The sequence below is a fragment of the Onychomys torridus genome, chromosome 15, assembly GCF_903995425.1.
Source record: "Onychomys torridus chromosome 15, mOncTor1.1, whole genome shotgun sequence".
Classification (NCBI taxonomy): Eukaryota; Metazoa; Chordata; class Mammalia; order Rodentia; family Cricetidae; genus Onychomys; species Onychomys torridus.
This window is the reverse complement of record NC_050457.1, coordinates 24458681-24484517: the sequence shown is the minus strand read 5'-3', so window position 1 is coordinate 24484517 and position 25837 is coordinate 24458681. Positions and strand designations below refer to the sequence as shown.

The following is a 25837-nucleotide window of genomic DNA, read 5'->3' as shown; positions in this document are numbered from 1 at the left end:
AGCAGCGCCTAGACGTGGCTGACACCTGTAAATTCAGTACTCGGGTGTATGAAACAAGACATTGCAGAATGTTGGAGGCTAGCCTGAGCTCCATGCTGAGTTCTAGGCCAACCTGGGCTGCAGAGTGAGGCTGTCTGAAAAAAGAAGAACCCTAACACAAACGTTTGGCTAAAAGTGTCAAGCTCTGTTGAGTTACAATGTGCCTTTTCTAAGGGACGGCCCCTTCCAACCACGCACAGCCAGAACCCGCTGTACCCGAGATGGACCTTAGGTGGCGCTGCCGGGACGGGGAAGGGCGCCCAGGGCGTCTCTAGGAAACACTAGGAGGGAGAGGGGCGGGGCGATTGGAGCCTTCTCTGCGGTGGGAGGAGCCTGCGGCCGGAGGGAAGACACGTGTCCACCGGCGCGCAGGCGCACGATTGGTCACTCCCCCGGGAGTGAGGGCTGCTGGGCCGGATGACGTGGCCTGGCAACGTCCCTGCCCGTCCTACCTCCGGAGACCGGCGCGACCGGAACAGCCCGCGGCCTGGTCCCGCCCAGCGCGCGTGTGCCTGCCTGCCGAGCCCGGGCCAGCGGCGGGGACTGCTGGGCTTGCGGGGACGCGGCGCGCCGCTGACATGGGGGAGTGACGCGCCTGCGCCCGCGCTTCCGCCGCGCCGGCGAGACATGAGGAGAGCCCGCGGCGCGGGCAGCGGCGGCTCCTGAGCCGGCATGGAGGAGAAGTACGGCGGGGACGCGCGGGCCGGGCCCGGCGGCGGCCTCGGGCCGGTGGACGTGCCCAGTGCCCGGTAAGGAGCGAGCCGCGGCGGTGCGGACAGGCTGCCCCCGCCTGGCTCGGGCCCCGCCGGCTGCCTCTACGGTCTGTGGCTTGAGATCCCCCGGCGGGCGAGCGGGCGGGCGGGCGTCTGGCTGGGCTCGGGGCGCAGCGCCTGCCAGTTTCCAGCCCCCAGAGAAACGATCGTGGATGTTCCTTCCTCCCAGCCACGGGATCGCGGGGCACCTTACCCTCTCCCACGCCTCCCCGAGTGGATATGCGGAAGGTGTCACCGTCCCTCGCGCGAAGAATCCAAAGTACAAGCCCATGATGAACTTGGGTGTTCAGCGCAGCAGAAGCGCAGCTCTGTGCTCGAGTTTTCTTTGCCGTGTTTTTGTCGGGAGGAGTGGAGGGCTTATTTTAGTAGTACGAAATGTGTGTTGCCTCCTCCCCCTAAAGTCATACGGTGTAGGAACTCATGAAGTGAAAATTCCTTACCGTCCCTCTAGCCTAACGGCTAGGACTGAGTAAGTGAGTGGCACTAGCCAGTTGTGTCCTTCCTGGCCAAGTTCTGAGGTAGTGTTAGAGATACATAAACTGCATCCCAGCAGTTTCGTTCAAACTGGTATTTACTAACCTTCGTTCTTAACGAGACTCGGTTTTTCTAATTATCAGTCTGTACTCTGAGATTTAGCGAGTGTTTTTGATAATGTTCTTAGAACGTAGTTACAGAGTTACCAGCTAACTTTTATTTGTGAAAAGAACACCATATGCGGAGTGAATTCAAACCAGCTGCGGGGTTTGTAGCATACATTTGGCTTTCTGTGTATTTTGAGCAACTCATTTATAGCACGTCACGTTGTTAACCAGTGACCCATAAGAGCTAAATGCGCACGGGGCTACTGGTATGGATTGGCAAACACCCTTTGCCAGCTTACCTGTGGTGTTTGCTTAGCAGAGTCGCACTTTTGTAGTCTGTTGCAGAATTTAAATTTTGACTCGGGACTGGCCGAATTTTCAGGTTGCCGGAGTTTTTTTGTATGTTCAAGAACTGGTCATTAACTGCAACAGAATTTATCAGCTCTTTCCATTGTGGCTATTTTTATGCCTGGGTTCGCAAATGTTTCGAATAAAGGTTTCTGTTGTGGCTTCATGAACTCTTTGGTGGTCACAGCCAGCGTTGTGGTCACAGCCAGTGTTTGCTGAGCACTTCCCATGCCCCAAAGACTCTTAGTAAACACCTCCCTTTAATTTTTACAACTGCCCTACAAACGGTATATTGGTATCCTTGGTAGGTCAGGAAATTGAGTTGCCTAAAGGCACACAGCTAATGAATGACCTGGGAATCATTGTTTCAGACCTCCTGTATTATGCATGCCTTCTGCTCAGGCCTTTGGATACTTGACTATGTGTTCAGTGAGTTGCACTAGTATTATTATTATGCATCATATTTCTTTTTGAGACAAGATACCATGCTATGGTGTCCAGACCGGCCACTTCCTCCTTCAGCCTCATAAGTGCTAGGATTACAGGCATAGACACTGCTTGGCCAGCATGCTGCTTTGTTTGTATATAGGTGTGTGTTATGTCTTTAGGTATCCTGCTCTATCAACTACCTTCTTCTCTTGAGACAAGGTCTCTCGTAGAACCTGGAGCTAGCCTGGCAACCAGCAAGCCTCATCCATCCTCCTGTCTCTACAGGGCAGTGATTGATTAGCACCCTGGCTTTTATCTAGATGCTGGGGATTCAAACTCAGGCTCTCATGCTTACATAGCAAGTGCTCTTACCCACTGCACCATCTTCCCAGCCCTCTTGTGTTTGTTTGTTTATTTATCTATTTATTTTTGGGTTTTCGAGACAAGGTTTCACTGGGTAGCCTTGGCTGTCCTGGAACTAGCTCTGTAGCTCTGTAGCCCAGGCTGGCCTCAAACTCACAGAGCTCCTCCTGCCTCTGCCTCCTGAGAGCTGGGATTAAAGGCGTGCGCCACCACTCAGCTTACTTTAGTGTTTTAGTTTTTATACATGTAAATGTTTATGCTCTCCTCCATTTTTTTTTTTTTTATCTACAGAGCTGTGAGTGGCGGCAGTGAGCAGAGTCCAAGTGTTTGTAAACCCATTTCCAGTTTTAATAATGCAAGTTTAGAGAACCGAAGAAACAGCAACCACAGAGAAGACCAGTTATATTTAATGAGATCACTTAATAGCCACTAGTGGTTTCTAAGTTGGGAGCTGGATTGAATGCCCCTGCATTGCCCTGAGGCTCGGTGGCCTTTATAAGAACCTCCCTCTTCTCCCATCCCCACCTTCTCCCCTAGTCATTTCCCTTAACATGAGCTGCAGTGGTTTGATGTGGTTACTTAGCCTTAGCTAGTGTTGCAGAGATGACTAGCAGAAAGATTTATTAACTGGAACTTTAAAAATCAAAGAATTTAGGAGCTGGCAGGATGGCTCAGCAGGTATAGATCCTTGCTACCAAGGCTGATAACCTGTGTTTGACCCCCCTGGAGAACCAACTCCTACATGTTCTCTGACCTACATATGACTGACTGTGCATGCTCACATGCGCACACATTCTTACACAAATAATAATAGTAAAGTAAACATATGTAATAAAGGGAAATTTTTTAAATCAATCCGATGTTTAAAATGTGGAAATAATTTCCCTAATTTGATAATCGTAGCAGAAAAATCTAAAGAGTATATTGTGTAAAAGAGTCCAGTGTCAGAATAGGTGTACGATTGCAAATGTGCGTAAAATATTATTTGCTTACACACAGAGATGAAAAGGAAAAGGTTTGTAAAGCTGTATCTAAATTGGTTACCTGTGAGGAGAAACTTAGAAATGGTTTAAAACCTTTCCAAAAATCAGCTATTCAGGAATTAACATTGTTAACCTCTGGGGTGCTGTGCATGCATGTGTGTATGAAAATAAAGTTTGTTTACTAATACTAGTATAATATCAATGAGTATTTTACATGCTCTGTATCATTCAGGTACCAATTTTTGAAACTTTTAGTATTTATACAGAAGTCATTTATAAATCCATAATCTATGTAAAGTATGTTAAGTATAATTTGCCTTTTCCTTGATTTCAGTCATAGGTGATCTATCACTAAACTAAATTAAACTGAACAATCACTAGACTGAAGTAAACTTGAATACAGTGGGATCTTCAAGGTCTCCTTTCCAACACTCACATTTTGCATATGCTGCTCTACTCTGGCGTAGCCTTCCCTCTCTTACTTCCTGTCTGAGCTTCCGTGCACATCTATCTAAAATGTGGAGACACCTTTCAGTCCTCTAGAGTTAGTTGCTTCCACATCTTTTAGAACCTTGTGTCAATACACTTGGTGGCATGGGTTTGTCCGTTCCCCTAGTCTCTGGAGACCTGGAGCTCCTTGAGGGCAGAGTGCTAGCCTGTGTTCAGTGTCTTGGTTATTTTGTTGAAGCATGAGCCTGAACAGTCTTAACAAATAGGGATTCTCTCACATAAAAGAAACCAGAGAGCCCACAATGATACCCCCTGAGACAAATTCCTTATGTCTCTTCCCTTCTGTTGCTTATAGTATATTAACTTTCATACTCTGACATATAAAATGGGTGCAGCATAGCATCTTTAGCAAAAATTTTTAAAATTACTTTTATATACTTTGGGTTTAGCTAAAAATATAAGTTTTAGGTAAGTTAGGTATGATGCCAGAGGGTCGTGAGTTTTGAGACCAGTCTCAACTACGTACTAAGACTCTGTCTCAAATGAGGGAGTGGGGATCCTTTAAAGTAGAACAGTTCAAGGCACTTCTTTCCCTGTCAAGAGGAAGAAGTGAGGCTGTACCTGAAGCTACCCTGCCAGGTCTCCCTGGGCCCCATGGGTCTGTAGCATCCAGCACATACAAAGTGAGCGTGGAATATTTTTCCAGACGGAGCCAGCAGTCCAGGGCCTAACTTCCTGGAAGAATTGTGGAAGGCCCTCCCGCCCCCACTTTGCAGCTTCCTGCTGCCTTTGTGAAGGATGTCCAGCCCTCCTTCAGGATTCTGGGTCTAGTCACTTGACTTCAACTACAACCAATGCAGTCATTTAGCAGGACAGAGGAGGAACAGATGTCTCTTTCTGTGTTGTGATCTCCTAGTCTCTTCACATATAGAACATCACTTCTGTTTTGTTTTTGTAACTCTCCTAAGCAGATTTCAAATTATTCCGTTAATTTTGCTAGACTGCATTGTCTGTGGGGGTTAAGGGACACTGGGAATTGAACCTAGGACCTCCCACAGTGTGGGCAATCATTCTACCACTGAGCTACATCCTCAGCCTCTTGTTTGTTCTTTAAAGATCAGGTCTCACTAAGTTGCCTGTGCTGGTCATAAACACTGTGCTGGTCATAAACACACTTTGTGAGTCCATGGGCAGCTTGGTCTATGTGGTGAGTTCCAGGCCAGCCAGGGCTACATAGTGAAACCCTGTGTCAAAAGAGGAGGGAGAAGGGAAGGGAGGAGAAAGAAGAGAAAAGAAGGAAGGAAGGAATCCTTCTACCCATCTTCCCAAGTAACTCATTACAGGCATGTCCTACCCCACCTGCCTTAATATTACATTACATATGACGTTATTATGTATTGAAATATGCCAAGAGTATATGTACCAAAATATAAACAGTAGTTGACATGTGGACGATGAGTTGTTTGGGAAAGGTTTTTATCATTTTTATGTGTGTTTGTGTGTATTTCCATGTTTTTTTTAATGCCCTTCCGTACTTAATATATTAAGGAAAAAAGCAAGATTACAACAATCCTGTGATTTCAGTTATATTAAAAATTGTTTCTGTTTATTTTTCAGATTAACAAAATACATTGTGTTACTATGTTTAACCAAATGTTTGAAGGCTGTGGGACTTTTTGAGTCATATGATCTCCTAAAAGCTGTTCACATTGTTCAGTTTATTTTTATATTAAAACTGGGGTGAGTATGGAGAGAGCCTTAAAATGTTTCTTATTTCTCTGAATATCCTGTTCAGACTGAATGTCTTTAAGAAATCTTACCACATGACCTGTGAAGTTTATTCCTTCTGACAACATTTGATAATGTTTTTCTTTAAATAGAAGCTTACTTATGTAAGATGGAAGTAGAGACCCATCAGAAAAGGGTTATTTTAGCAGACTGTAATCTCAACACTGGGGAAGTTGAGTCAGGAGGATCATGAATTGGAGACCAGCTCCAGTTACACAGTGAGACTCTGTCTCAAAAATAAAACAAAGTAAAAGGAGATGATTTGGGCTGGAGAGATGGCTCAGCGGTTAAGAGCACCGACTGCTCTTCCAGAGGTCCTGAGTTCAATTCCCAGCACCCACATGATGGCTCACAACCATCTGTAATGAGATCTGGTGCCCTCTTCTGGCCTGCAGGGACACATGCAGGCAGAATACTGTATACATAATAAATAAATAAATCCTTTTTTTTTTTTAATGTTATCTATGGCTTGTCTCAGCACAGACATTCCATGTTTTCAAGCTAAATCATGCTGTGCTGTGTTCCCTACATAACCCATCCTCGTGTTCTATAAACTGTATAGTTTGTGTACAGTAGTCTTCCTAAATAGAGATTTTTGGACTTTGAGATTAATAGTAACTCCCCTGTATGTTAGTAAAAGTCTTATTAAAGACACTTGAGTGTAATTTGGAAATTTAGGAAATAAATTCTTGACTAAAAGAGTTAAGCATTTTTGCATTGGCCTATGACAAGGCAGCTTAGAGGCAGGTGGGAAATCCAAGCAGATATAGGGAGAGAAGAAAGGAGAGGGGAGAGATGCCAGCCACCGCCAAACGAGAAGCAAGATTCCAGCAGACTGGTAACGCCACGGCCATGTGGCAAAACATCGACTAATAGAAATGGGTTAATTTGCAGGGCGGTGGTGGTGGCACATGCCTTTAATCCCAGCACTCAGGAGGCAGAGCCAGGCAGATCTCTGTGAGTTCAAGGCCAGCCTGGTCTACAAAGCGAGTTCTAGGAAAGGTGCAAAGCTACACAGAGAAACTCTGTCTCGAAAAACCAAAAGAAAGGAAAAGAAATGGGTTTATTTAAGATGAAAGAGCTAGCTAGTGAGAAGCCTGCCATAGGCCATACAGTTTATAAATTAAATAAATGAGAGTTACGCATTTTCATATAACGTAGTAAAAAGATAGAGACATGTTGCTGTTACATTACTGTTGCACATAAGAGAAGATGAGTTACTTGTGCTGTTTGAAGGTATTAACAGTATTAAAGCTAAGCATAGTGGCTCATGCCAGTAATCCCACCACTTAGAAGATCCAGGCTTTGGTAGCGCACGCCTTTAATCCCAGTACTCGGGAGGCAGAAGCAGGCGGATCTTTGTGAGTTCGAGGCCAGCCTGGTCTCCAAAGCGAGTTCCAGGAAAGGCACAAAGTTACACAAAGAAACCCTGTCTCGAAAAACCAAAAAAAAAAAAAAAAGAAGACCCAGGCTAGAGAATCACAAGTTCAAAATCAGCCTGGACTGCATCATGAGATCCTGCCTCAGTCTTGACACTCATTACCGCTTCTCTGGTTTATGAACTAGTTCTGAAGACAGTTACCAGGGAAGTTCCAGATTTTTGCCATAAAAGCCTCATCACTATAATGGCAGTCTCTACTACACTTGTGTTGTTTTATGTCACTTGAAGTAGGTCTCTGTGTATCCTTAGCTGTCCTTGAACTCAGAGACCCACCTGCCTCTGCCTCCCAAGTGCTGGGAGTAAAGGTGTAAGATGCCACACCCAGTCTGGAGCAAAGTTTCTTTAAATGTGATAGTCATGAAAAATTTGGCAACTAAAATTAATTCAGCATCAATTGCATAATTAATCTGAGGAGCTTCTGTAGCCTGACAGAGCTGCAGTCTTGGTTCTGCATATAGCAAGTCGTCTTGCCACGCAGTTCCAAAGAATACTTCTGAATCACCTTGATTCACACTCTTAGGTTCTGAATTAGTGTTTTTACATTATAAACAAAATTTCCTACTCTTAGAGAAACTTAATGGTTTAATTACAGAAAGCAAAGACTTTGTATTTTCCTAGTGTCCTTCTTCAACATGTTTGTATCAAATTAGTGTATCTAAGGATTGTAAACACATCCATCTCATTAGTATGCAAATTTGCTTTAACCTCTAATAGTAAAACTATGTACAGCAGAGAATTTAAGATATATTTTTAAGGATAAAATTTTTTATGATTTGTTAGCATTAAATGTTTAATTTGCGTATATATTTTATATACCTATATATCACAATAGCATAAAAATATGTTGAATAGAAAGAGGCTATTGGGATTGGGGATTTAGCTCAGTGGTAGCGTGCTTGCCTAGCAAGCGCAAGGCCCTGGGTTCAGTCCTCAGCTCAAAAACAAAAAAAAAAAGAAAGAAAGAGAGAGGGAGAGAGAGAGAGAGAGAGAGGAAGAAAGAAAGAAAGAAAGAAAGAGGCCACACGCAAAAAGTTTTTCTTTTTTTTGTTTTAAGATTTATTTATTATGTATACAGAAGAGGGCACCAGATCTCACTCACTACACATGGTTGTGAGCCACCATGTGGTCGATGGGAATTGAACTCAGGACCTCTGTAAGAGCAGTCACTGCTCTTAACCACTGAGCCATCTCTCCATCCCCAGAAGGAGTTTTAAAAGCTCTGCTCTAGAGGATAGCATGTTTCCAGTTCTAGTGTATTTGTTAAAACTACACCTCACATTTAATGTTAATATGTTTCTCTTTCAATGTTTACAGGACTGCATTTTTTATGGTTTTGTTTCAAAAACCTTTTTCTTCTGGGAAAACTATTACAAAACATCAGGTAAGTTGTCAACAGAATCATTTTTCTCCTAACAGCTTTGCTTTCAGTAGTCCAGAATAAAGTGCTATTTTTTAAATTACTAGACTTACTTGTTTGTTGTTTGTTTTGCGACAGGATCTCCCATAGCCCATTCTGGCCTCAGACTTGTGATGTGGCCAGGGATGACGTTGCACTCCTGATCATTTTGCCTCTACTTCCTCAAGTGCTGCTATTGCCCACACCACCATTCCCAGTAAAATTGAGGCTCCAACAGTGAACTCTAAAATCTCAGTGTAATGGAATAGTTTCAAATGTAGAAAAGGGGACAGATTTTAGAGGGGTGTCTTTAACACAGTCTCCTTATTCAGAAAGATACACAAGTCAGACATGGAGTCACGCCCAAGAGCCTAGAGTGTCACTGGGGAATAGATGTGTGCAGGAGTTGGAAGTGAGACCCCTAAAATGAGCCATATTCATGTCATGTACTCTTACATGACTTCTTTTGCCTTAATTTTCCTTGTTTATAAAGTAGAGGTAACAATGTTGTTCTACATATATTTGTGAGGAATAAATTAATTTATACATAGGTTTTTTAATTGTACCTCCCGTGTGAGCATGCAGTACATATGCAGTGTATCACCCTGGTCATCTTTGGAATTCCCTTCAGATGGCTTCATGCCAGGAAAGCTCCTCATTGTGCTTGTCTCCTACAGAAGCCTCACTGGGAGGAGCACTTATGCTCTACTGCGTGTCTCTTTCATGTCGTGGTTAGGGTCCGCTACCGTATTCTCAGCCTGGCAAGTTGAAGTACTTCTGTTGTAGAGATCAAGACATTTTTAAAATATAGTTAATCTTTTTAACTCTGCCAAATAACTACAGCTTAAAAATTCTTCATGGCAGCAGGGTGGTGGTGGTGGTGCACGCCTGTAATCCCAGCACTCAGGAGGCAGAGGCAGGAGGATCTCTGTGAGTTCGAGGCCAGCCTGGGCTACCAAGTGAGTTCCAGGAAAGGCACCAAAACTACACAGAGAACCCTGTCTCGGGGGAAAAAAAATTCCTCATGGAAAGTCAAAATGATTGTATACACATGTACTCAAGTCATCCATGGAATCAGAAACAGGAAAACCAGTATGAGTTCAAGGACAGCCTGAGCTGCACAGTGAGATCTTGTCTCAAAAAAACTCAATCATTATTCTTAGAAAACTAATTTTTTAAAAAATGGAAAATTGTACTGCAAAGAAAAAAGATTTAAGCCCTGACAGCCAGGTCTCGGAAAGCAAAGAATGATGGATCTCTGTAAGTTTGAGGCCAGCCAAAGCTACATAGTAAGACTCTCCAAAAAAAAAAGAAAAACAGCCAAAAAGAAAACTTAACAGATGAGATTATAGATAATGAAAGTGAGTCTAGCTAATCAGAGGATTTTGGGCATTTTCTATTATTTAATGTTAAACTATGTGGTATGCGATTATTTAACCTTTTGGCTCTATCATTGTCATCTTTTCCCTGTGGGTTTGGTTTGGTTCCTGTCTTGAGACGGGGTCTCACTGTGTTTGTCTTGAGCAACCTGGAACTCACTGTGTAGACCAGGTTGGCCTGAAACCGGAGGTCTGCCTGCCTCTGTGTCCTGAGTGTAGAAATCATAGGCATGTTCCACCATGTGCAGGTTTTATTTAAGCATGGGATACTTACCAGAAAATGGATATGACTGAAGTTTGCCCTTTTTGTACCTATCTATAGTGGATCAAAATATTTAAACATGCGGTCGCCGGATGCATCCTATCACTTTTGTGGTTTTTTGGCCTTACCCTTTGTGGACCACTAAGGTAAATAAAGATACGTATTTTCACTCTTCGTTTACGTTTCTCTATTTGTCCTGTACTTCCTTTCCCGAATTTGTGTGTGCACATATGTGAAGGTCAGAGGACTGGCAGGAGGCAGCCCCCTCCATCCACCATGTGGGTCTTGGGGGTCAGGCTTGGCAGCAAATGGCTTTGCTCACAGAGCCATCTCCCTGGCCCTTGTTCCCTTTTTTACATCAAAGATTTACTTGCTCAATTGTTTCCGTCACTTTATAGCATTGAATACATTTCAACATAGAAGAACAGGTTTAGTCTATAGAGTAGTTCTAAAATACCATTAATATAGTTGTTAATGATCTAGCATAGATATTTTATTCGTTAGAATCCAAAAAAATTTCAGAGAAGCTAAAACATCTGAAATGGGGAATGAAATAAACAATAAAGATGAGAGTCTTAAAGTGCTCGCTCTCCTCGTAACCCTGCACACAACCCTCGGAAAGTCAGGCCTCAGAGTAGTGTGTGGTCATGAGACTACAGGGGTGTGCCGGGGGGGGGGGGGGGGGGTGCAATAGGCTGCCTCTTCGTTTCCTCTTAGATCTGTGATCTCTGCATAGGGCCAGTTGGGTACAACAATCAGTGCTCTTACCCATTGAGCCATCTCTCCAGCCCTTGTATTTTCAAAATACAGTATTCGTTAAATACATAATTCTAAGATTGAAGATTACTATTGCTAGATATTCATAGCCTCATTCTTTCTAAGGCAGTTAATACCAAAATATCTTCCAAGGGAATTGTCCATATGTACTTTTCTCATGTTTTGTGAAACCAAGGGCGTTTCTTTTCTCGTACTCTGAGTTCATGCCTCCTGGAAAAGGTCAGATGCAATCCTGAGCGGTGTTTTGTTTTGTAGGACTTTGCTGCTGTTTGAGCACAGTGACATTGTTATCATCTCACTGCTCAGTGTTTTGTTCACCAGCTCCGGAGGAGGACCAGCAAAGGTAGGGTTTCCACCGTTGTTACCTAGAAATTAAAAGTGCGGGTGTTAAACATTGTTCAAAGCAAAAACAAATGATATCTTTTACCATGTATAATAATGAAGAGACTTAATGCTAACTTAACATTTTTCTTACAAAAACATTTTTCTGTTCTTATTTCATTTTGATGTGATTATAGTTTCTTAGGAAGTTGTAAAAATAGTACAGAGATGTACTTTCTAGTCAGTTTTTCCCAAGGAACCTTAGAGGTTGATATTAGTATAATTCATGATATATGTAGGTTGAGTTTTCCCATCCTGCAGCTGCTCTCTAGTAATCACTCACAGGTTTGTATCAATTACAAATACTCGCCGGGCAGTGGTGGCGCACGCCTGTAATCCCAGCACTCGGGAGGCAGAGGCAGCTGGATCTCTGAGTTCAAGGCCAGCCTGGTCTACAGAGTTAGTCCAAGACAGGCTCCAACGCTACAGAGAAACCCTGTCTCGAAAAACCAAAACAAAAAACAAAAAAAACAAATACTCAGCCAATAGCTCAGTTACTAGCTAACTTACATTTTAATTAACCCATTTCTGTTAATCTATGTTTTGCCACGTTGCTCATGACTTTACCTGTGTCTTGCTCCCTCTGTCTCCTATCGACTACCCTGACTCCGCCCTCCTTCCCCTCATTCTCCATTTGGCTTCCCACTTAACTTCCTCTCCAGCTACTAGCCCTTCAGCTTTTCATTAACCAATGAGAGTAATACATATTCACAGTGCACAGGATTATTCCATAGCAGCTATAATCCTTTATTCAGGTCTTAGTAGTGTTTCACGTGATTGGGTAAGCACCTCAACAACCAAGGTGAGGAGCTGACATATCACCGGCAAAGACCTCCTTCATGTGGTGCCCATAGCCCTCTCTGCCTTATTCTTACATTTGTAGGACAAGCCTGTGAGCTTGCTGTTTGGTCTACTGAACAGTACTGTTCAGTACCCAGTGTTTTACCACTAGTCATCCCTATTCATCAGAAGTAATTTAAGTATTACTGACTTTTGAAAAATGAGCTGTCTGACTACCGTCCAAACGTTAGAGCTAGCACTACGCTGTTTCCATTCTACCAAATTCGAATACTCCTACACATGGTACTGCAAGGTCTTCTGATTCCACGGCACCTGCCTTCCTCTCCCCACACACAGTAAGTATAATTTTAACAAAAATGAGAGACTTTGAGGCTAGCCTGTACTACATAGTGAGACTGTCTTTAAAAACAAAAAGAAAGGGCAATAGAGAAAGGGGGAAGGAAAATTTTAATTCTGTAGATAGTTTTTTTGGTTTTTCAAGACAGCGTTTTTCTGTGTAGCTTTGCACCTTTCCTGGATCTCGCTCTGTAGACCAGGCTGGCCTCGAACTCACAGAGATCCGCCTGCCTCTGCCTCCTGAATGCTGGGATGAAAGGCGGGCGCCGCCACCACCCAGCTTGTTTTTTTTATGTATGTTGCCTTTGGCCATAATGCCACCACACTAAGAATTTATCAAGTGCAATGATAATCATATAATGAATAGACTAATATCTTCATTTAGAATTTTTATTTCTGGAGGTATTATAGTTCCATTACTAAGTATATACATGATATTCCTATATGTAAATGTATGAGATAGTACATGTAAGTGTAAATATTACATAGAAATACTTGTAAGTTTCCAGATAACAAATTACAGTAAGAATATGAGGTTTTTATATCTAACACTCCGAAATATTTCTATAAACTAGGCTTATATATTTTCTCTATAACTTTCTTTTATCCAAGTCCTTCTCCTGCAATGACAACATAAAAAGTTTGTCAGGAAGCTGGGTGATGATGGCGCACGCCTTTAATCCCAGCACTCAGGAGGCAGAGGCAGGTGGATCTCTGAGTTTGAGGCCAGCCTGGTCTCTAAAGCAAGTTCCAGGAAAGGTACAAAGCTACACAGAGAAACCCTGTCTCAAAAAAAAAAAAAAAAAAAAGAATCCCTTTGGGTTGGGGATTTAGCTCAGTGGTAGAGCGCTTGCCTAGCAAGCACAAGGCCCTGGGTTCGATCCTCGGCTAAAAAAAAGGCCTGGCTGTGTATGCCTATAACCCCATTGTTATATGGTAGAGACAGGTAGGTCCTGGGGTAGGCAGGCTAGCCCACCTAGTCAAAGCAGCCAACTTCAGGATCATTGAGAAACCCTATCTCAGAAAATAGGTGAGGGGGATAAAGATTGCTCGGTGGGTAAGAGGACTGGAGTTGGTTTCCAGCAACCCCTCTGGGTGGCTTACAACTGCTTGTAACTCCAACTCCTGAGGATGTGACACCCTCTTCTTGTCTCTGAGGACACCTACGTTTATATGTACAATTCTCACACATGTGCACATAGTTAAAAAAAAACAAACTGTTTAAACCAGTGGAGAGCAATAGAAATGACGAAGCAAATGGCTTCCTGACAGTTGGCGCGCACACACACACACCATACACATCTTCAACATGCTCCGTTCACTGTCATGGGGATGACTTAGTCCTCTCAGCATGGCATCGTGGACCTTTCTCCCTAGAGGAACACTAGCTAGACGGTTCTGTTTCTTAAATGTTACAGTTACGATACAACTCTACTAATTGTTGTTCCTTTGCTACTTAGGGCTTTTCAACCAAAAATTAAGAAGCTTTGTCTATAAACATTAATAGTTTGTTCATATTAATATGTCTTGTCACATTTAGAAGGACATGCATTGCTAACATTATATGTCTTAAATGCTCTAAAAATACTCTGCAGAATTTATATCTGTTGCTTACTATTTATTATTCTATAAACTTAGGTAAAGATGGTAATGTCAAGTGTTATTTTCACTAAATGTTGATGGATTTTGTTAAACATCTTGTCAAACCATGCTTGGTGGTACATGCCTGTCACCTAGCACTCAGGTGGCTGAGGCAGGAGGATTGTGAGTACAAGACCAGCCTTGGCTGCATAGTGAGATCATGTCTCAGAAAAATAAAAGGGAAAAAAAAAACCTTTTCCTCTAGCATTTGTGTGGTTATCATTCTAAGAATTAACCTTTTAAAAAAGCCAAAAAAGCAAAGCTTTGTATATTTCTTCTCTTTCAGACAAGGGGGGCTGCTTTTTTCATTATTGCTGTGATCTGCTTATTGCTTTTCGACAATGATGATCTCATGGCTAAGATGGCTGAACACCGTATCCTTTTGCTCTAGACTGGAGTTACCAAAGTCTGGGAGAAAAACAAAAGCTGGCCAAATGGGGAAGGAGGAAACAAGTAAACTCATCGGTCACGAGAGGCACTTTCATTGATTTCATGTTGACCTCATTAATCACTATCAAATACATAGTAAAATTATTCCAGGTTGAATATTGTAGGATATCCTCAGAATTTTTCTACAGTGTTCATATTTTTAGAATGTCCTGATGCTAGAAGACAACGTTACATTCCTTTGCCTAGTTTTTACTGGCTTACCCAGAATCACTCTTGGCAGCTCAGTCTATACTCCTTCTTGAACCCAGCTCTCTAGTCAAGAGTGTCTCCTCTCTACTCGATGACCTGGCTTACTCTTTTCCAGCCATATACCTTTGTCTACTCTGTTCTGCAGTGTTCAAAGTACATGTTTCCCTGGTCATTAGTAAACGAATAACAGTTTACTTTGTTACACTGAGGTGGGGGCAGAAAAAGCTCCAGATTGCTTCTGATACATTAAACTGAATTGTTTTGTTTTCAAAAGTACCATGTTACTAAGGGTAGTTGAATTGGCATACCCAGACTAGTTTGTCTTCAAAACAAACTAAAGTAGCTAAACTTTCAACAGAACTTTGGCTTTGGGAGCTGAGATTTTAAGTCTTTTCCTTTACTCGGGTTTCTTTAGCTGAAGGACATCATGACAGTGCTCTGACTCACATGCTTTATACAGCCATTGCCTTCTTAGGTGTGGCAGATCACAAGGTATGTTCTGCTCTTTGTTACAAATAGGATTGAAAGGTCACAGCATCTGTAACTTTGGGGGGTAGGAAACAGGAGGTAGGAGATAGCCCAGGCTATCCTAGAACTTGATATGTAGCCAAGGATGACTTTGAACTCTTGATTCTCCTACCTCTACCTTTAGGCATATATATGCCACCACAGAATTATAATTCTTATTTTCATTTGTACTTAGTACATGCCTTTACTCTTAGCACTGAGGAGGCTGAGGTAAGAGAATCTCCAATTTAAGGCCAGCCTGGGCTACATCATCAGTACTGCCCAAAAATATATTTAAACTAATTTATCTCGGGCCTGGAGAGATGGTCTCAAAATTTTGTAAATTTATAAATCTTTATGGAGTTTTACATGCGATAGTGTATAGGTTTTTAATGAGACATTTCTCATTTGGCTTGTAGGGTGGAGTACTCTTGCTGGTGCTGGCTTTATGTTGTAAAGTTGGTTTTCATACAGCTTCCAAAAAGCTTTCTATGGATGTTGGTGGACCTAAACGCCTTCAGGCCTTGTCCCAGCTTGTTTCTGTGTTTCTCTTGTGCCCATGGGTGATTGTTCTTTCGGTGACAACTGAGGTAAGAGTGAAAAATTTATTTGAGGTTGAAAGTGGCTTAAATTAGCCTCGCTTTTTCTTTAAAAATGTAAGTCAGTACTGTTACATTTGCATAGACTTCACATTCCTATGGCCCAAAGGAATTCGTGAAGAAAACTCAGTAGTCTTGATCTCAAAGATTTTAGCTCCTTAGTGTTTATAAAATTAGACAGGAGTGGGTTTTGTTGTTAGTGCCCCGGAGAATACTAGGGAAGTGTACAAATATTTTGTGACTCTTACATGTTGGCATTTTGTGCATGATTATAGCAGGAATCTTAAAAGTTCTTATTAATAAAATCAAATCTGAGGCCAGTTATTGGGGTGAATGCTGGAAAATCAGAGAAGCAGAACAAGCCACAGTTTCCTCACCTCTCCAGTTCCTCAGCTGGTCTTATTTCCTCTGACTGCAAGCTTCTGAGTCCTCATCCAGAATCTCAGCTGAACTGTGCTGCTCCAAAGCCTGAATGCTTAACCAGCCAAAATGTTTAACTAACTCTGTTGCCTGGTTTTCATGCCTTATATACCTTTCTCTTTCTGCCCCCACTCCCTGGGATTAAAGATTGGATTTCTGGGATTAAAGGCGTGTGTCACCATGCCTAGCTGTTTCTAAAATGGCCTTGAACTCAGAGGTCCGTCTAGCTCTGCCTCCCAAGTGCTGGGATTAAAGGCGTGTACCACCGCTGCCCAACTTCTGCTGTGGCTTGCTCTGACCCATTTTCCAGCCACCATTTCTGGCTCTGTTCTAGTGGTTGTCTGTTCTCTGACCCCAGATAAATTTATTAGGGTGCACAATCTTGTGGGGAACACAATACCACCACACATGATACTGAGTCATGAGTATTTGTTTGTGTATAAGATGACTAACAGAAACATCTTGTGAAATCTGAGCTTTTTCAACCCTGTGGAATACTGACCTTTGCTGTGCTGTTTGTTTCTGTTTCTAGAGTAAAGTTGAGTCTTGGCTCTCTCTCATCGTGCCTTTCACCACGGTTATCTTTTTTGTCATGATCCTGGATTTCTACATGGATTCCCTTTGTTCCATCAAAATGGATGTTTCCAAGTGTGCCCGCTATGGATCCTTTCCTATTTTTATTAGTGCTCTCCTGTTTGGAAATTTCTGGACACATCCAATAACAGACCAACTCCGGGCTGTCAACAGAGCAGCCCACCAGGGGAGCACAGAGCATGTCTTGTCCGGAGGAGTGGTAGTGAGTGCTGTCTTCTTCATTTTGTGTAAGCATTTGCCCTTGCTTCTATCTTCATTCATCTGTTTCTGTGGTTTCTGCTGTCTGAGCCTTCAGTTTAGACGTGGGTTAGTATGTGCTAACAGTGGCCATGTTGTTGGCTTAAACGTGCAAAACTTGTGTGATGTTCTCTTTTTTCTCTTTGTAGCGGCCAACATCCTGTCCTCTCCCTCTAAAAGAGGCCAGAAAGGTACCCTTATTGGCTATTCTCCTGAAGGAGCACCACTCTATCACTTCATGGGCGATGCCTTGCAGCATAGCTCTCAGTCTGTCCCTAGGTTCATTAAGGAATCACTAAAACAGATTCTGGAGGAGAGTGACTCTAGGCAGATCTTTTACTTCTTGTGCTTGAATCTGGTAAGAGTTTTAAATATTACTGGTATATTTTTTAAGCACAATGTTCTTATTTTGACGGGATGTATAATTTTAGTACTTTGAAGGTTTCTGGCTAAAATTTACATTTTTTTTCTTATTAGTAGCAAGGGTCCTATCAGATGAGGCAAACAGTCTTGCAGTGTTGTGGAAATACTGGTTTAGTATGCAGTTTTCAATCACTGCTACAGTAGCTTGTAAGAGGTGGAGTTGTCTCTTCAGTTGGATGTCAGTGCATACCACTGATGCTGGCCTTGCCCATAGACATGCAAATCGAACAGTGCCTTCTAGTTTATAAAGTGGATGTGTCTGATATCTTCATTTCTGATGAAATACAGTTTCCAGTGTAAGTGGCAGTTAGGTAGAGTTTTAGACACATCTTCAAAGACAGTTTGGGTGATTAAAGGTTAAATTCTTATGATAAAAATCTCATAATTCCCTGTTGTAATGTATCCTCAACATGCTTCTCCCATCATGTTTTAAACCTTTTAGCTTTTTACCTTTGTGGAGCTGTTCTATGGCGTGTTAACCAATAGTCTAGGCCTGATCTCAGATGGATTCCACATGCTCTTTGACTGCTCAGCTTTGGTCATGGGCCTCTTTGCTGCCCTGATGAGTCGATGGAAAGCAACCCGGATTTTCTCCTATGGGTAGGTATGCTATCAGAGCACTTGGTTTCTTTGGTGCCATGCAGAGTCCATTTCAGAGACAAAATGATACTACTTCCAGTAGAGATAATGTCAAATAGTCACTTTTATTTCCTTTGAAGGTAATGGGAAATGATTAATACTGAATGGCAGTCAGCTCAGTATTATTCTTCCTAACACACCTGTTTAGAAGCAAAGAGGAAAAAATACCACCTAAATCATTTGTGTTTCTATTCAACATGTTTCTTTGAGGGCATGAAATATTCATAGCCATTCACATCTTTTTGTTAAAAAGATATTTAAAATTTGAAGTGAGTATATGAAAATATCCTCCCATTGTGCCAAATAGTTCAAATGTCAAAATCTCTTTTTCATACAAGGTGTTTTAGTAAGACTTACGCTAGCTGGGTGGTGGTGGCACACGCAGTTAAGTCAAAGAAACCCTGTCTCAAGTTGGGTAAAAAAACCTACTTTAAATAAACCCACCCCTTATTGATTGCTTATATTTTGGAATTCATGTGTGTGAGTGTGTGTGTGTGTGTGTGTGTGTGTGTGTGTGTGTGTGAGTGTGTGTGTGTTGAGTGTTTGGCTACTTGTATATGTGTGTACCATATGCATGCCTGATGCCCACAGAGGCCAGAAGAAGCAGTCAGATGCTGTGGAACTGGACTTACAGACAGTTTTCAGCTACTGTGTGGGTTCTGGGAATCAAACTTGGGTCCTCTGCAAAAGCACCAAGTGCTCATAACTTCTGAGCTTTCTCTTCAGACCCAGTTGAAAAGTGAATAAACCAAATACACAAATAATTTTGGTACAGAACAGAATGCGAGCCATAAGAGATGTGGAACACATCAGAAATTTAGAGAGGGAGAGATTATTTGTTGCTACAAAATTAGACAAGGCTTTTTGTAAGAAGGGCTTTGTATATACAAAATTTCAATAAATATATGTTTGGAATGACTTTTGAACATAAATAATATTTTTAAGTTTTGATAGTCTTACATTATTATTTACTTAGTAGTGTGAAAACCTGGACTTGTTCCCTCACTTACTATTACAAGTTTACAATGTTTATATTTTTAAAGTACTGGTTTTTCTTTTCTAAAAAGTATTCTGTGATTTCAGGTATGGCCGAATAGAAATCCTCTCTGGATTTATTAATGGACTTTTCCTGATAGTGATAGCCTTCTTTGTGTTTATGGAGTCAGTGGCTAGACTGATTGATCCTCCTGAACTAGACACAAACATGTTGACAGTAAGTCTCTTTCTCAGCTGTTCCACACCTAGGCTTAACTAGTTGTAGCTGCTGCCCTAGCTGCTGCTCCATTCTGTTTAAATCAACAGAGTGTCCATCCTACTACATTGGCCCCTTTTGTTTCATCCTCTGTGTTTGTATGTTTGCTTTATGGAGACAGGCTTTTTTTAAACAGCCCTGGCTGTCCTGCATTTCACTCTGTAAATCAGGCTGGCCTTGAACTCACAGAGATCCACCTGCCTCTGCCTCCCAAGTGCTGGGATTAAAGGAGTGTACCTCCACTGCCCAGCATCATTTTCTGTGATTTTTGGTTAACTACTTTACCATGTTATATTAAATAAAAAATTTCTTAAATAAATCCTAAAGTTTTAAGTCATTTTTAAGCAGGCTATGGTGATGCATGCCTTTAATCCCAGCACTTCAGAGATAGTCAAGAGGACCCTATCTGTTTTATCACATTGCATCCCCCAAATCAAGGTTTCCCATGGGGAGTCAGCAGAGCCCAGCTCACTGAGCCTAGGCAGGTCCAAGCCCCTTCCCACTGCACCAAGGTGTCACACCACAGGCACTGGGTTCCAGAAGCCTGGCCCTAGACCAGGGACAGATCCCGATCCCCCTGCCTGGGTGTCCCCCAAACAGTTCGAGCCAAACAACGGTCTTCCGTATCCAGAGGGCCTAGTCCAGTCCCATGGGGGCTCCACAGCCACCAGTCCACAGTTCATGGGCTTCCACTAGTGTGGCCCTACCAAAATGTTTTACTCAGGGAACTTAATGAAGTTTACTCTGAAGTTTCTAAGCTGTAAGTAGAAAGATAGACAGCTATGTGATAACTTCTAAGCAGCAGCTTTGTTTTCTGAGGTTCCATTAAAGCTGGCCTTTCTCCTCTCTGCTAGCCAGTCTCCATTGGAGGGCTGATCGTCAACCTTATCGGGATCTGTGCCTTTAGCCACGCCCATAGCCACGGCCATGGCACTTCTCCAGGAAACTGCCACTCCTCTGACCACGGCCATGGACACAGCGACCACGGTCACAGCGACCACGGCCACAGCCACCACGGCCACAGCCACCACGGCCACAGCCACGGCTTCACAGGCGGAGGCATGAACGCAAACATGAGGGGTGAGTCCATAGGGAGTCCTGGCTCCGTGTTCTTACTGAATGCTGGACTTCTGCTGTCACCGCTCTAGAGGTGGGGGACCTGGGGAAATACGCCAGTAATGAGCCCCGACAGTTTACACTCTGAGGGTTAGGACAGGTCACCGGGTAAAGTTCTCACAAGTTCAAGCTGTGGACACTCACAAGGACAAGCCGCACGTGGCAAAACAGGAAATACACTGTGCATAAATGTCCATGTTTAAATAGATTGTTGTAGTTATAGTCTTTAATATATATATGACCCTGTCTCAGGGGGAAAAAAATACTCAGTTTTGTTTTGTTTTTGTGTTTGGTTGTTTGGTGGGGGTTTTGTTTGTTTGTTTTGTTTTGGGTGGATTGGGGCAGGTAGGGAGGGGGTTTGAGACAGGGTTTCTCTGTGTAGCCCAGACAGTTCTGGAGCTCACTTTGTGAATTGTAAACTCTACCAGCTTCCGCCCCCACAAGTGCTCGGATTGAAGGCTTGTGCCACCACTGCCCGGCACTAAAAACACTCAAGTTTTTTTTTTAACTAGTTATATTACTTTTTTAAAGGCAAGGTCTTACTGTGTAACATAAGATAGCTTTAAAATACATATGTTTTGTGTTTGGGGGAGTTTTTTTTGGGGGGGTGGTTCCAGACAGGGTTTCTCTGTTGTAGTTTTGCGCCTTTCCTGGAACTCACTCTATAGACCAGGCTGGCCTTGAACTCACAGAGATCCACCTGCCTCTGCCTCCCAAGTACCAGGATTATAGGCGTGCGCCACCACCGCCCAGCCTACATATGTATTTTTTAAAGACTATGTCTTACTATGTAGCTCTGGCTGTCCTGGAACTCTCAAAGACCTGCCTTACCTTTTCCTCTTGAGTGCTGGGATTAAAGGTGTGAGCCACCATGCCTGGCAAGAGATAAAATTTAAAAAAAAAAGGGGGGGGGGGTGCTCATCAGTAGAGCTCTTGCCACCACGTGAAAGGCCCTGAGTGCAGGGGGAAGAAAAGCAAACTTGCTTCAAGGATGGTTTTTGGAAGCCTTCACAGACAAGCACTGTGTCATCCTTGCCTGCATTCTCCCTTCCGTGTCTGGTGTCTGTACTCATTCCTTGACAGTACCCATGCTTCAGGCACTGTGAAGGGCCAGCCGCTAGCAAGATGCTGGTACTGACAGGGTCAGCAGTACTGTTAGAAGGGGTGAAAGAGCTAAACTAGATGAACTCTCATCGCTTTGTCCTTAACATTTTATTTGTAGGTGTATTTCTCCATGTTTTGGCAGACACACTGGGCAGCATTGGTGTGATTGTTTCCACAGTTCTTATAGAGCAGTTTGGATGGTTTATTGCCGATCCCCTGTGTTCTCTTTTTATCGCTGTGTTAATATTTCTCAGTGTTATCCCACTGATTAAAGACGCCTGTCAAGTCTTACTTCTGAGACTACCACCTGAATGTGAAAAAGAACTACATATTGCTTTAGAAAAGGTAATTTCCCCACTACTTTGTCCTTTAAAAAGAGCACTTAAAGTTGAATAAATTGCTCTAACAAGTAATAAGCAAGATGTAAATGAACATACACAGTTTAGCTTCTAGAACATAAGTAAAATAGATTGGGGCTTAGTGGCTTAGTTTGTAACCTCGGTTGCCCTGGAGAGCGTGGTAAGATGATCATTAAGGCCGGCCTGGGTAACTTAACTGAGACTGTCAGAAAATATAAAGAGCTGAGGATATATACAGTCCAGTGATAGAGTACATGCCTGCATATCCAGACTCTGAATTCAACCAGTCTACAGGAAAGGGGGAGGGAGGAGAGGGAGAAGGAAAAAAGAGGGAGACAGAACACAGTCAGGAACAAAAGAAATGGAAAGACTCGGAGGGTCTCAGTTCAGCTGTCTTGTCAGAATTTTGGTTTTGGCTTCTTTTTGTCTCTTTTTCAGTATTATTTAACATACATGAGCAGGGAATGGTGGAAGATGTGGTCCCAGCACTTGAGGGAGGAGTTAGAAGTTCCAGGCTATCTTGAGCTACACGAAGCTGTTTTAAAAAAAAAGAGGCAGGAAGCTAGGGAGATGAATCTTCCCTTCAGTTTTAGAGGATCTGACACCTTCACATAGATATACATGCAGACAAAACATAAATGCACATGAAATAAAATTAAGTTATTAACAACAAAAAAAACTTCACGGGACTGGAAAGATGGCTCAGCAGTTAAGAGCACTGGCTGCTTTTCCAGTGGACCCTGATTCAATTCCCAGCATCCACATGGCTGCTCCCAATGGTCTGTGTAACTTCAGTTTCAGAGGTTCCAACACCCTCTTCTGGCCTCTGAATACCACATGCAGGCAAAACACCCATACATATAAAAGAAAAACAAAAATACTTTAAAAATTGAAATAACAAAAAAATGTTTGATAAGCTTTCCCCACTTAATATATTGAAGAAACATTTATGCATTTTTAGGGGGAGGGGTGTTTCCAAGACTGAGTTTCTTTGTGTAATAGCCCTGGCTGTCCTTGAACTCACAGAGATCCACCTGCCTCTGCCTCCTGAGTGCTGGGATTAAAGGCATGCACCACCACGCCCAGCTACATTTATGCGGTTTTTTGTTTGTTTTGGGTTTTTTTACATTTATGCATTTTAATGTTAATGCAATATTACATTTATTGAGCCAGTTTTCTGTAGTTGATAATTCAGCCAACCCTCTGTTGTTGAAAACTGGGGCTATCTTTTAAATCCATTTTCTTTGTAACCGTGTGTATGTGCACGTATCAGTAAATATGCTCAGTTGATGTTTAGAAATAGGTTCTCTATGTCTTGAACAGCTCATTACAAACTGTCTGTATCCTTTTTATTTCTCTGACCTCACCATGATTCCTAGATCAAGTAATCTGTACATACTTTATAAAAATCATTTATACCACCTCTCCGCTTACTTCACAGATACAGAAAATTGAAGGATTAATATCATACCGAGACCCCCATTTCTGGCGCCACTCTGCCAATATTATAGCAGGAACAATCCATATACAGGTGACCTCTGATGTGCTGGAACAAAGAATTGTACAGCAGGTAATTTTTGCTTATGATAATTCATTTATAAAATTTTATACACTATATGGCTTAGTAGTCATTTTTACTCTCTTAAATTATCAATCTTGCTGGACATGATGGTGCTTGCCTTTAATCCCAACACTCAAGGACGAGGAAGCAGGCAGAACTCCAAGAGTTCCAGGCCAGCATCTCAAAACCCTGTCTCAAGAAGAAATGTACTAACTACATTATTCTAAGTTCTTTAATTTTCTGAATTTTTTGACAGGTTACAGGAATACTTAAAGATGCTGGAGTAAACAACTTAACAATCCAAGTGGAAAAGGAGGCATACTTTCAACATATGTCTGGCCTAAGTACTGGGTTTCATGATGTTCTGGCCATGACAAAGCAAATGGAGTCCATGAAATATTGCAAAGATGGTACTTACATCATGTGACATGTGCCCTTGTGGAGGTGAATGGCAGAATTTACAGACAGAATGGAAGTTGTACATAATTGTACAAAACCTTTTAAAGTTCCCACTGTTGGATTGAGGAGTCTTTTTTAAAGAAAATTGAAATGCAGAATGAAGCATTAATTGTACAAGAAAACTATTTGTTACTGTTTGAATTATGTATATAAGAATCTTAAATATGAATGAACATGATGTATTTGTATCACATCATCTTCAGAAGTGGACACATAATGATGGATTCTGGTGAAGACCAAAATTTTTTCTGTGCATTTACTTTCTATCAGAAAGCAACTCCACTGTAAATATGTATTTACATGTTTATTACAAAGACCCAGATGAAGTTTTTAGTCGATTTTTTGCATATCTGAAGGACAAAATGGGAATAAAATTCTATATTTATGGATTTTCTGTATATAAAACTGGTTTCTAATTATAACTTAAGTCCATTAAGTAAAGCTGTATTTCCACTTGAAATGTAAATTATTCAAAAGAAATTTAAACCACTGATTTGAGATAAACAATGAGAATAGAGAACTATAACATAGTTCTTGATGTATTACAAGACTTAACCACTCCGTTAAATAAATCTTTTTTATTTTGGTAGTATTTGCAGATGAGTCATTGATTAGGGTAAAGAACGTAGACTGCACTGTGTCATGTTGCTCACTGCTCTCTTGCGCTTCTGAAGTAGAACATCTGTGTCTTGTATGCATCTGGTCTCCCAGGACACTCTCAGGCTGCTGCCCCTCAATCCCAACTCTTCCTGCCCCTTGCCCCGCAGGTGTGCAACAGGAACATGATTGCCAGTTCGGCGTTGCGTTCTCCATCTGTGGTTATAACAGTTTTCTAATGTCTGGGAAATGTACACATGTAAGAAATAACCGTAGTTTCTTTCAAGATTTTAAATGAAACTTGCACATGGCTTTTGGACACTATGAAAGCGAAATATCCTAAAATTATTTTCTATATTATGTCTACCACATTTTCGTTTCTATTTTTTTCCCTTTTTTTTTTTTTTTTTTGTTGTTGTTGTTTTGCTTTGTTTTCTGAGACAGGGTTTCTCTGTAGCTTTGTGGACCAAGCTGGCCTTGAACTCACAGAGATCCGCCTGCCTCTGCCTCCCGAGTGCTGGGATTACAGGCGTGCACCACCACCGCCTGGCACATTTTTTCCCTTTTTTATTTATTCTTCTCTCGTATATTACATCCTAGCTGCAAGTCCCCTCTCCCCACCTCTTCTCTCCCCTAGAACTCCACCCATCTCCCTTCAGAAGAGAGCAGACCTTCCAGGGGTACAACCAAACATGGCATAACAAGTTAAGTACCGGGCGGTGGTGGCGCACCTTATTCCCAGCACTCAGGAGGCAGAGGCAGGCAGATCTCTGAGTTCAAGGCCAGCCTGGGCTACAGAGCAATTTCCAGGACAGGTTCCAAAGCTACACAGAGAAACTCTGTCTCAGGGGGGAAAAAAAAGTTTAAGTTACAATAAGACTAGGCACAAACCATTTATCAAGGCTGGACAAGGCAACCCAGTAGGAGGGGAATTTCCAGTTTTTAACTGGATGTATAAGCTAAAGAAACATGATAAATATGTGCAGTTTTGACTACCAAAGAATGTTGTCCAGTGCAAACTTTCGAATATTTTGATTAAGTAGGATGGTTTAGAATAGGTACTGTTTTTCCTATCATGATGGCAGACATTTTAAACCATATTTTATCTTACCACTGTTAATATATGAGGGGTTTTAGAAATTTGTTACAAGTTACTTTGGTAC

General features: G+C 42.1%; 1 protein-coding gene across 1 annotated transcript; it reads left to right on the top strand.

Annotated features, from left to right (window-relative positions):
- Positions 1–479: 479 nt before the first annotated feature.
- Positions 480–24669, top strand: Slc30a5 (solute carrier family 30 member 5). The gene is made up of 16 exons (XM_036207230.1): positions 480–788; positions 5584–5706; positions 8510–8576; positions 10293–10378; positions 11265–11352; positions 14455–14542; positions 15223–15299; positions 15734–15904; positions 16866–17154; positions 17314–17522; positions 18030–18187; positions 19310–19439; positions 20333–20558; positions 21817–22043; positions 23499–23627; positions 23875–24669. Exons 1-16 carry the CDS (start codon positions 712–714, stop codon positions 24043–24045), a joined length of 2316 nt encoding a protein of 771 aa, XP_036063123.1. The 5' UTR covers positions 480–711; the 3' UTR covers positions 24046–24669.
- The last annotated feature ends 1168 nt before the right edge of the window (positions 24670–25837 follow it).

Excerpts from the sequence above, each read along its gene's own strand:
- Slc30a5 (XM_036207230.1), top strand. The coding sequence starts at position 712 with ATGGAGGAGAAGTACGGCGGGGACGCGCGGGCCGGGCCCGGCGGCGGC. Across the intron at positions 11,353-14,454 it reads CCGGAGGAGGACCAGCAAAG|ACAAGGGGGGCTGCTTTTTT; the intron begins GTAGGGTTTCCA and ends CTTCTCTTTCAG. Across the intron at positions 17,155-17,313 it reads TGCTGTCTTCTTCATTTTGT|CGGCCAACATCCTGTCCTCT; the intron begins GTAAGCATTTGC and ends TTCTCTTTGTAG.